This window comes from Gracilinanus agilis, chromosome 3 (genome assembly GCF_016433145.1).
Source record: "Gracilinanus agilis isolate LMUSP501 chromosome 3, AgileGrace, whole genome shotgun sequence".
NCBI lineage: Eukaryota > Metazoa > Chordata > Mammalia > Didelphimorphia > Didelphidae > Gracilinanus > Gracilinanus agilis.
The window spans coordinates 63,347,434-63,359,852 of record NC_058132.1 but is presented as its reverse complement, the minus strand read 5'-3'; the positions used below and the strand labels follow the sequence as shown (position 1 = coordinate 63,359,852).

Sequence of the window (12,419 nt, the reverse complement as noted above, 5' to 3'; positions counted from 1 at the left end):
AGAGAGAGAGAGAGAGAGAGAGAGAGAGAGAGAGAGAGAGAGAGAGAGAGAGAGAGAGAGAGAGAGCAGAGGTGCAGGATTTGAAACTTCATCAGGTTAGAAGGACGGGCCAAAAGAAATGGAACTGGGGTAGCTATGTGGCTAAAGTTCTAGGCCCGGAGTGGGGAGGACCTGGGTTCAAATTTGGCCTCAGCCACTTCCCAGCTGTGTGATGTTGGGCAAGTTGCTTAACCCTGATTGCCTACCCCTTGCTGCTCTTCTGTCTTAGAATTGATACTAAGATAGAGAGTAAAGTTAAAAAAAAAAAGAAATGGAATTAACAATAAATGTAAATCCTACATTCAGATTTAAGAAATCAATCACAAGATAGGCTAGCTGGGTGGCACAGTGGATAGACCACAGGCCCTGGGTGTCCAGAAGATCTCAGTTTGAGACTGGTGTCGATACTTATCATTTTGGTCTAGTTATTCAACCTCTGTCTGCTTCAATTTCCTCATCTGTTAAATGAGGATAATAATAGCGCCTTCTCTCAGGGTTGTTGTGAAGGTAAAGTGAGATGATGTTTGTAAAATGCTTTTTAACTTTAAGGCATTATGCAAATGCTACTCACTTGGGAGAGAGGACCACAGGTTGTGTGAAAAAGGGCTTGGGGGATGGAATGGACTTAATTTGAGTATGAGTCAACAGTAGGAGATGTTAATGGGTTCCTAGGCTGTTTTAGCAAAAGCAGATTATCTTGCATGAGGGAGGGGATGGCTTTTGGTTTCCTGCTCTTATCAGATCACATGTGGGGTATTAAATTCAGTTTTGAGTGCCACATTTTAGGAAAGGCAATGACATGGTGTACCTATCCGGCTCAGGACAACTTGGAGGGTGAGAAGTCTTCGTGTCCATCCTAGAAAAGGATCTGTTGTAGCCTTGAGACTCATGAACTTAATGGGGGTCTTCAGGTATCTCTAAGGTTATTATGTGGAAGAAGGATTTAATTTATTTTGCTTATCCTCTGAAGATAGAACTAAGACAAGCTGCCAGAAATTACAGAGAGCCACACTGAGGATCAGTAGAAGGAGGCTTTCCTACTTAGCCCTATACACAAAGGAAGGACAGGCTGCCCCCGGAAACACTGAGATCTCTATGTCTGGAGGCCTTCCAGTGGAAGCTGTGCCATCACTTGTTTTAGGGATGTCCTGCCCCATTATAGGCTGGACCGGATGCTCCCTGAAGTCTCTTTCAACTCTAAAATCCAATAACTTCAGGATGAGGCATTGACACAGATGGTGGAGGGGACCCCTTGTCAGAGATGCTCTGGAAGGACTCAGAGTCCTCAGGAAGGGGATTTTGGTCCGTGATTCTCAAGGTGACTTCCTACTCAAAGACTCTTGGGGCCTTTCTGGGCAGTTACGACCACACTAGAGCATCCTTGTGAGCATGGAGGGGCTTTCTCTCCTCCGTATGCTTCCTTATTCTAACAGGGATTTAGAGGGCTTTGAGTGAGAGAATAGGATGAGGAAGAGAGGATTTGAGAGTTGGAGCTTTTCTGCATTTTCCAGCTGCTAGAGTGCCTCCCCCAAGGGTCACTCACACCAGCTTTAAATGTGTCCTGCCTCTACTCCTACAGGTGCGTGTTGTCTCTCCCATTAGACGGTGAGCTCCTTGAGGACAAGGCCTGTTTCTATTTTTTCTTTGTGTCCCCAGTGCTTGGCACGTACTAAGCACTTTTAATGAATAGCTGATGATTGACTGGTTGGTTGGATCCATTGTCAGAGTGAGAAAGCCCTCCATAGATAGGCCTTCTTTAAGAGTAGGGATGATCCATACGGAGCTGGAAGGAACCTCGGAAGTTATTTCTAGGCCAACTCCTCATTTTAAAAAAGGGATACATTTCCATTGAAATATTTTGTTTTGCCCAGTGGAATTGCTCATTGACTATGGGAGGGGGTGGGAGGAGGGGAGGGAAAGAGCATGAATCATGGAACCATGGTAAAATATTCTAAATTAATTAATTAAATAAAATAAAAAAAAAGAAATCTTTTGTTTTTATATCGTCTAAATTTCCTCTTGGATCCCTCCCTCTCCCCGCTCAAGGAGAGTCATCCTCTATAATGAAGGATTCCCAATCTTCTTACTTTATAGATGAAGAAACTGAGGCCCACAGAGGTGACTTGCTCTGAGTGGCTATGGATGAAAAACTCACCACCGGCTGAGTCATGACCAGATTCCTCATGGGTGGCTTTTCCCAGATGACCTGGTCTGAGCTTTGAATGACAGGCACGGCTGCCCTTTTTTCACACCTGAAGCCTTCTAGCTTGGGAGCATCAGCAAAGTTTTTGCATCTTATTGGCAAAGCCTTTAAGAACCCAGACTAACCCTGGTGGGAGCCTCTCAAGGAGACATTATTGGAGATCCATTTCTGGAAGACTTTCAGAATATGACAAAAATCTCACCTGCCCATTATGCTTTGTCACAGGTGGGCCTTAAGCCTAGGGAATACTCCTAGCCTTGCATTTCTATGATTTAGGAAGGAAGGAAGGAAACCTATATTCCTTAGGCAGCTACTATATGCCAGTGGAGCAGCTAGGCGTCATGATGGATAGATTTCTGGGCTTGAAGTCAGGAAGACTCCTCTTCCTGAGTTCAAATCCAGCTTCAGACACTTCGTAACTCTGAGACCCTGGGCAAATCACTTCACCCTGTGTGCCTCAGTTTCCTTTCCTATAAAGTGAGCTGGAGAAGGAAATGGCACACCACTCCAGTATCCCTGACCAGAAAACCCCAAATGGGGTCATGAAGAGTTGGACATCACTGAAATAACTCAACAGCAAACAACTATATAGCAGTGTTGAGCTAAAAGCTTTACAAATATTATCTCATTTGGTCTTCACAACAACCCTGGGAGGTGGGTGCTATTATCTCCACTTTAGAGCTGAAGAAATTGAGGCAGAGCAAAAGTGACTTGCCTAAGGTCACACGACTAATAAGTGCCTGAAGTTCAATTTGAACTCAGATCTTCTAGACTTTCTAGACTTCAGCCCTGGGTTTTTATCCACCACATACAAATTGGGGCTCAATTTTGGCAGAATCACTGAATCACAGAAACTCAGAGTGGAAGGTGAGTTCACAATCATCCGGGCTCCTTAACCTGAGGATTGTGAAGCTGTTTTTAAAGTATTTTCATAAGTATTCCAATATCATTGGCTTCCTTTGGAGCCCCTCGTATTTCATTTTGTACATTTAAAAGCATTCTTTTGAGAAGGGGGATCCATAGATTTGACCAGACCCTGCAAAGGATTACAGAACCCCCAAAAGGCTGAGAGCCCCTGGTCTACAGCATCCTTAATAAGGGGCCATCCACACTCTGCTTGAAGACAACATTCCCGGGTTCTCTTAGGAAACCACCAGCATTATTACTTTGTATCTGACTCAGTAGGATGCAATGGAAGGAATGCCAAGTCAGAAGCCCAGGTTCAAATTCTGGTTCTTCAACTAACTAAGAAGCTTAACTTCTCTGGGTCTCAGTCTCTTCTTCTTTAATATGATGAAGTTAGACTAAATGATCTCTAAGACCTCTTGCAGAAGCTCTATCTGTGATCTGTGATCCTATGGGAAGATTTGGGTTTGAATCTTGCCACGCGCATACATTGGCTGCATTACTTAACCTCTCAGTGCTACCAGTTGACTCTTCAAAATCATAAATCAAAGAGTAGGGGGCAGCTGGGTAGCTCAGCAGATTGAGAGCCAGGCCTAGAGATGGGAGGTCCTGGATTCAAATGTGACCTCAGACACTTCCTAGATGGGTGACCCTGGGCAAGTCACTTAACCCCCATCGCCTACCCTTACCACTCTTCTGCCTTGGAACCGTTATAGAGTACTGACTCCAAGACAGAAGGTGGGGGTTTAAAAGTAAATAAATAAAATAAATAAATCAAAGAATAGTTGGTCATCTATATTGGGAGGGAGAGTTTCCTCCCTGGGAATTGTCTATAAATCCCAGATCTGGCTCAAACACACACACATGCATGAGTGCACACACAGCGGTATGTGTATGTACATATGCACACATGCACATCTGTGTAGCTATATACACATATACATATATATACATAGAATGCATGCATATATTAGAGAGAGAGAAAGGGATGAAAAGAGAAGAAAGAGGAGGGGCAGAGAGACAAAGAGGGAGCCAGAGAGAGGGAGAGGGTGGGAAAGAGAGACTGAGATAAAGAGACAGAGAAAGAGAGAGAGAAAGAGATAAATAGAGAGAGAGAGAGAAAGAGAAAAACAGACCTGGAGAGACAGAGAGGAAGGGGAAAGAGAGACAAAGACCAAGAGAGGGGGAAGAGAGAGATGAATGAAAGAGAGATTGAGAGAGAGAGAGAGAGGAGAGAGAAAAAAGGAGAGGACAGAGAGGAGAGAGAGAAGGAGGAGAGAAAGAGAGGAGAGAGAGAGAAAAGGAGAGAGAGAAGGAAGAGAAAAAGAAATAGAGAGAGAGAGAGAGAGAGAAAGAGGGGGGGAAGGGGGACAGGGGGGAGGCAGAGAGAATCTTTTTATCTACGTGGTATTTCTCCCAGCTAGAATGTAAGTTCCTTGAGGGCAGGAGCTGGTCCACTTTTGTCCTCGTGTCCCCAGCGTCTATCCCTAGTGTTTGCCGAGTTGAATAAAAAGGTAGGACGTAGAACTTACTATCTCTCAAAGCAGCTCAATCCCCTTTAGGAAAGTTCTATGTGGTAAATAACCAAGCAGTGATGAGCATAGGTAGCTGGTGCGGCTCTACTATTTAACAGTTTCTTGCTAACCCAGTGTAAATCTGGGCAGGCACTGGCACCATGGCAGCATATACTGCAAAGTTCCACCCTCCAGAGCCCGCCAGCCTGGAAGACGTCTTCTTTGCACCATGGGGCCAGTTCTTGCTCAGTGGAGCTGATGCTTCAATCTTTCTTCAGTTTGCACACATGGGTGCCTGCCACCAAGCTAACCCAGCCTGGCGCAGATTTCCCCTGTCAAAGTTTTTTGGCTTTTTCTGAACCTCTCCCATCTCTCTGGTGCTCCCGGAGCTCACCCTCCCCAGCACCAGCTGTCTTCAAAGGAGCATGTGTTTCATTTGTGTCTGGGGAGGTTGGAGTCTTTCCCCAGTCTACCATCAGATGGGCAAACGTGTTTCCCTATTGCCCATTTTACAGAATGTGACCCGTCCCCTGCTGTTCCCCAAAGGGCAGGAAGCTCTTCATGGCTGGCAGGGGAAGAACTTGCCTTTCTAGCGAAGACTGGGTTGCCAGAGATCTTGGTGAGGTGCAGGAACTCCAGGTGGAGGGATCCAAACTCTGCTAGGATGCTGCTCCCCAGAGATGCCCAGCCCCAGGTTCTGCTGACACCGCTGTAAAGACAGAAGCAGCCGCCATCACTTACCTGACTCTTCCTGCATCCCCTTGCTAAATTACAGATATCTAGTGTTCAGTGGCCTCTCAGGCCCCAGAGAAAGATACCCTTCTATCCAGGACCCAGGGCAGACAAATCTCTTATTTGCCATCAGGCACCCACTTGCTCAAAATCAGTGACTCACTTAATGCGGGTCTTTTAGCCAGGGCTCCTATGTCCCAGGGGAAAGTGCGAAAATCCAATTAATTCAACATTTGTTGAATGCCTATTATTTATTTACAGTTTGAAAGTGTAAGGTAGTGGAAAGGATTTTGGGCTCAAGAGTCAAAAGCCCTGAGTTCAAGTCCAGGTTTTCAATATTTACTGACACCATTGTCTTATGATAGTCATAGAATTAATCGATCGGGTCCTCTGACTCCAAATTTTGTGCTCTTTCTACTGTCCTATGTATCCTTTTAAAGTTACTTCATTTCTCTGGGCCTCTGTTTCCTCATCTGTAAAATGAGAATAATAATACTGGTAGAATCTTCTCTACAAGGTTGTTGTCAGGATCTGATGAGAAAATGTATTTTAAATACTCAGAAACAGCATTGCTTTTGTAAATGTGAGTTATTAGGTGCAAAGCCTGTTCTTATGGTTGGACAATTAGACTACACAACTCAATAAATACCGATTTATACTCTGAGCAAGGCCATGTGTTAGATCTGGGGTGACAAAGATAAAAAAATGGCGCAGTCTCGAACTTCAAGGAACATATCATTTAATTTAGGGTTTATGGTACTCCTTAAAGGGGAAAGGAAAGGGATAAGCATTTATTAAATGCCTACTGTGTGTCAGGTGCTTTTTCCAAATATTATCTCATTTCATTCCCACAACAACCCTAATGAGGAAACTGAGGCAGACAGATGTGAAATAACTTGCCCAAGGTCATCTAGTTGGCAAGTGTCTGAGGCTGGATTTGAACTCAAATCAGTCTTCGGTTAGAAGAGCACAGGCCAAAGACTATCCACTGTATCACTGAGGTGGCCAAAGGGATCCATGATGTAAAGCAGAATGGGGAGGGTCAAAGTGTCAATAAGATCTTAAATGATTTCTTTAAACACTTTGGAAGCCTCCATGTGAAAAGACCCTGAGGGCACTGAAATATCCCAGAACTGTAGGATCATCCATTCAGAACTAGAAAGAACTTTAAAGAACAGCTAGTCTGGGGGTTCTTCTATTTCAGGGGGCCAATGGACATTAGCTTTAGGTTACTCCCACTATATGTACCCCTTTTGCTCTGTTCCTATTTACATGCTGCTAAATAGAGCTGGAGAAATCATAAAACAATGTTGCCTGGGTCCACTTCAAATTTATGTTACGTAATCTCAACTGGGACCTTACTGAACAAACAAGTAAATCCTTTTAAAACTCCTTAATTGTTTCTTATCCCACTCATCACAGCATCTCTTCCAACCTTCCTCTCTCTTCTCCTCAAGCTTCCATGGCATCCTTTCTCTCCACCCTCAGCTGAAGAGCGCGCCTCCTACTTCATTAAAAAAAAAGAACCTGTTCTGCTGAGAGCTCCCTTTTTTCTCCTCCTCCTCCTCATCTCCCATCACTCAGGCACCTTCCTCCACTATTTCCCCCTTTGCTCCTTCTTCTCAATAAGGCAAACCCCTCCAACCCCTCCACATGCATCTTTGATTTGCTTCTCTTTTGTCTTCTTCAGAAGATTGCCCCCTGAATCAACCCCACTCTTTATTTAATCTTTAATTTCTCTATCTACTGATTCTTCTTTCTGCTGCTTACAATTATACCTGTATCTTCTCCCATCCTGTAAAAACCCTCTTTCCCTTCAAATTCCCAGAGCCTGGTACAGAGCAAGGATGATTTGTCATTCAATGGACTGTCCTAGCTGGAAGAGTCATGTAAGTCCACTTCCCTCATTTTTATCCATGGAGAAACAGAGGCACACAAGAGCAAAAATGTCAGTCATCCACAGCCAGTTGGTTTGTATTTTACATTACATAATTTACATTACATAAGAAATGTAATTTCTTATGCCAACCCCAATTGGCTTTTTTGTCAACATGTCTACCAATTACTTTTTTTTGTTTTCTTTCTTTTTTATTTCTCTCTTGTTCCCAGGTTGCTGTAATTTCCCCTTAGAAAGGGCAATGTTTTATACACCTTTAGTGGGAGAATCTTTAGAGATATATGTTGGTTATTTGAAATGATTCATTGGGGAGACTAGGCATGTTAATCTCCCAAGACCCACAATTGAGGAGATTTCAACATGCTCATCTCCCAACAGAATCACAGGGGGGATTGTGAGAAGGGATTTTGTATTTTTATTTGATCAATCAGAGGTTTAGACTTCCCTTTCATTTGTTTTGTATTTGGGTCAATCAGCAACCAGGGAATTGATCCCACAGGCACTGCTCCCTTGGGTAGTGCCATACTAATTGAGGAATTGTGATTGGTTCTTGGAGAGTGATGTAAGAGAGCTAGTGGGTGTAGTAAGGATTTATAAGATGAGACCCAGCAGGAAGCTGGGGGAATTATTTTCTGAGGTTGAGATTCAGAGATGGACACTGAATTGTTAGTCTCTGGATTATTAGGCTAGGAAATTCTTTACCTCCTTTCTATATTTCTCTCTTATTTTCTTTTTCTTATTAATAAATCTAGCTATTAACAGTCTTGTGACTTAAGGGTTAATTACAATTTTTGGCAACCACCCAGTCTAACCATTACATGGTCCAGGACACAGTAGATGACCTTGGCTTCTTTGATGTCTGACTGAGCTCTAAGCACTCCACAGCACCTACTTCCATTGCCTGAGGACCATTGGAACAAATTGTTTTCATTGACCCATTTCATCTGGGGAAGTTTTCACATGCTTGGGGTGGACAACCTCCTAACTCCCTGAAGGGTTTGCAGCTTGTCAGATGGTTTACCAGGATGTGGCCATTACATGAGCTTTTTGGAGCCATGGGTGAGAGTGGGGTGAGAGGTGGACACCAAAGATGGATGAGGAGCCCTGAAAAGGGCCCAGCAAGCCCTCATACCAGAGGTGTTAGCCCTCCCTGAATGCCCTGTACACTCCCACCACCCATCATCACCCAGCTGGTCAACAGAGTCAGTACATGAGCCCATGAGCCCCTGTGAGAGTGTGAGGGGAGGGAATCACACACACATTATCTGTCTTCAAGGGCTGTCTTGTAGATGAGAGATTGTCCTTGGACAGAACAATGGGGAGAAAAGCTACAAAGGGGAAAATTTAGATTTGACGTCAGGAGAAACATCCTAACTATCAGAGTTGACCCAAAAGACAGTGGGATGGGTATCACAGTGGAGAGAGCTCCAGACCCGGAATTGGGAGGACCTGGATTCAAATCTGGTCTCAGATACTTCCTAGCTGTGTGACCCTGGGCAAGTCACTTAACCCCCATTGCCTAGCCTTGCCACTTTTCTTTCAGTCTTGATCCTAAGAAAGTAAGGGTTAAAAAAAAGGCAATGGGTTGCCTTGGGAGGTTGTGGCTTCCCTCCTCCCTGGATATCTTCAAGGCAAAAGTTAGATGACCATGAGTGGGGTCTGCTGTATCCTATAAGCTCCCTTCCATTCATACATTCTGTCCCTCTGTGGCTCCTCTTTCCATGTCTGGAGCTGTTTTAGCCCCATAGGGGAGGGGGAAGGGGATGGACAGAATGGCAAAGTAGTTCCAGCCTGGAGTTGACACCTGCTCCATTCAGTATTTGAAGGGCTGGGGGCTCTGAAGAGTCTCTGTATTTCCAGAAAGGCTAAAGATGGGGGTGGTGGGGAGGGGGAGAAACAGGGAATGGAGCGCTCCCCTCCCCACCGCCCCACCCCCAGTCCAAAGAAGACCCTCCTTCCTGAGCTCCCAGCAGGGCAGCCTGCTAATGGGGAGTCTGCCTTCAGATTTCAGCTGGAGCCAAACGGGTCAGGGAGCCTTGAGTGAATAATTGATGTTGCCTGTGGTAATGAGGATCCTGAGGAAATTTCAAAGTAAAAGACAGCCAAGCAGCCTTTGGTTTTTATGTCCCTGTGGCATGAAAGTTGCACACAGCCCCCAACCCCAAACATGAGCTGTTCCCAAGAAGGAGCCCTGACTTTGCCACAAAGGTAACTGCTTCAGTGTTCAAATAGGGAAATGGGAGGGGGTAGTTCTACGCAAAACATGCCAAGTCGGCTTGGTCTTCCCAACTTCCTTTTCAGCTTCATTAGCAGCTTGGGAATAATAATAAGAGCTTGGGCTTGGAATTAGAGAATTGGATTTAAGACCCCCAGCTTTGATGCTCCTTGTGTGACCTTGGGCAGGTCATTTCATCTCTTTGAGATTCCATTTCTTTCTCTATTTTTTTTAAACCCTTACCTTCTGTCTTGGAATCAATACTGTTTATTGGTTCCAAGCCAGAAGAGTGGTAAGGGCTAGGCAATAGGGGTTAAGTGACTTGCCTAGGATCATACAGCTAGGAAGTGTCTAAGGTCAGATTTGAACCCAGGACCTTCCATCTCTAGGCCTGGCTCTCAATCCACTGAGCTACCCAGCTGCCCCACTTTCTTTATTTATTAAATGGGAAAGTAATACCTTCCTTACCTACCTCAGAATTGTAAGGAAGGTATTTTTGTAAATCTTAAAGATCTACAGGAATGGGAATAATTCTTCTTCTCCTCCTCCTCCTCTTCTTCTTCTCCTCCTCTTCTTCTTCTCCTCCTCCTCCTCCTCCTCCTCCTCCTTCCTCTTCTTCTCCTCCTCCTCCTCTTCCTCCTCTTCCATTATTGTTATTATTATTGTCTGGCAACTCAATTGTTTGCCTAAGCACAGTTCATGGCTTGTATTCCGGGAGTTGGTGACCAGCGCAGTGACTGCTCCTGATAGTCCCCCCTTCCACTCCCTTTCTCCCCAAACCCTATCCTCTCCCAGTAGAGTCTCTTCCCACATGCAGAGGGGTAAGGGCTGGAAATTTCAAATGTTGTTCTTCAGTCATTTTACAGTCGTGTTCCAACTTTGTAACCCATTTTTGTTTTTGTTTTTGTTTTTGTTTTGTTTTTTGGAAAAGATACTGGAGTATTGTGCCATGTCCTTCAGTTCATTTTAGAGATGAAGAAACTGAGGCAAAGAGGGTGAAAGTGACTTGCTCTGGGTCACACAGCTAGGAAGTATCTGAGACCAGATTTGAACTGAGGAAAACTGCAGGCCAGGAACACTATCCATTGTGTCATCTAGCTGCCCTACTTTGACTCCAAATAGAGAGCTCTCTCCTCTAAGGCGGTGAGATGTTGCGGCTGATTAAAGGCTGAGTCTGTAGTTAAGGAGGGTTGAGTTCTAATTTGACTTCAGATACTTATTAGCTGTGTGACCCTGGGTAAGTCACTTCAACTCAGCATGCCTCAGTTTCCTTAATTGTAAAATGAGAATAACAATAGCACCTACCTCTCAGGGTTGTTTTAAGGATCAAACGAGATAATATTTGTAAAATGTTTAGCACAGAATCTGGCATAAAGTAAAAAATAGATGCTTCCCTCTCTTCTTTCCTTCCTTTCTTCCCTCAGGGTCATCAGTATCACAGGAAACTACTGGCCTGTAAGCTAGTACTCTCCTCAGAGGAAATGTTTGTCATCAGTCACTCTATATTTATTCTATTATATATAGGCTGCCATTGATTCACTCCTGGTTCCCTTGGTGACAAGATATGATGACAGAAATGAGCTTCCTTTGGGTATTGGAGTGCTAGAGCAAGAAGCACACCTGACTAGGAGTGACAAGACTGGACTTCAGTTTCCAGTCCTCCCTCAGGCTTTTTGGGGGCTTTGGAGAACTCATTTCCCCTTTCTGAGCCTCAGTTTCTTCCCCTATGGGAATGATGGGAAAGATGGCCTAGATAATCTTTGAGGTCCCTCCCAGCTTTGATATTTGAGGTTCTCATTCCCTCTCAACTCTGACATTCTGGTTTCTAAGATCTCTTCCAGTTGTGACATATATTGTAAGAGTCCTCCTAACTCTGACATTCTATGTTCTAAGTCCTCCCAGCTCTGACATTCCATGTTCAAAGGGCCATCCCAGTGCTGATGTTCTATATTTGAAGATCTTTCCCCTACCTCTGACATTTGGTGTCCTAAGACCCCTTTCCAGCTCTGACATCCTAAGTTCTAAGATTTCTCCCATTTCTGACATTCTCTGTTCTAAGGTCTCTCCCAGCTCTGACATTCTCTGTTCTAAGGTCTCTCCCAGCTCTGACATTCTCTGTTCTAAGGTCTCTCCCATTTCTGACATTCTGGGTTCCAAGGTCTCTCTCAGCTCTGACATTCTGGGTTCTAAGATCCCCCAGCCCTGACATTCTGTGATCTAAAGGCCCTCTCAGCCCAAATCATCTATGTTCTCAGACCCTTCCCAGCTCTAATATACCCAATTCTAAAGGCTCTCCTCAGTTTAGAACTCTATAGTTCTTTTATGATTACCACCCAAGATCTCCTTCCGTACCCAGCAGCTGTGGGGGCCCAGCATAGTTAACTACTCAGCCTAGTTCCAAATTCCAGTTCCCTCCTGCCAGGACTTTGCTGATCATTCTCTGTCTTGACTGGGCCCACCTAGGTTGATGCCAGTCACGTGTGCTGGAATCCATCGGGTTTTCTCTTTGAAGAGCAGAGCCTAGGCTTCTTCTGCCCACTGTAGGAGGCATCTCTGACACTTGGCAGGGCGGCAGGAGGAAGCATTTTGAACAGCTGAATATCTTGCCCATTAAAGAAAGAGGAATTTCTGCCAAAAAATCTGCATACACATACATATGTATACATAATCCCCTTCCGCCCCCACTGCACCTCAGAAGATGGAGAGTGCCGAAAATAAATATTCTTTCTTTATCAGAAATGTCAGTTAGGGTCTGTATTAAACAAGTATTTCTTGAGATATGGAGGAGCTGACAGAAAAAATGGTCCAATCTGATCTCTCAGAGATTAAGGCCTGGGGAGCGAGGCGGGTAGAGGGCCCAGGTGGATGGATGAGCTGTAGCCAGAGGGCTGGGTGATCCGAGGAGCCCAGCAT

The 12,419-nt window shown here is 44.7% G+C and overlaps 1 protein-coding gene across 1 annotated transcript in view; it reads right to left on the bottom strand.

The window, feature by feature from the left end:
• Positions 1-12,419, bottom strand: part of MAN1C1 (mannosidase alpha class 1C member 1) — a 256,657-nt gene that overhangs the window by 33,361 nt on the left and 210,877 nt on the right. Inside the window, exon 6 of the mRNA XM_044668733.1 lies at positions 5,248-5,362. Coding sequence (XP_044524668.1) covers positions 5,248-5,362 — 115 coding nt within the window. The remainder of the gene's footprint in view (positions 1-5,247; positions 5,363-12,419) is intronic.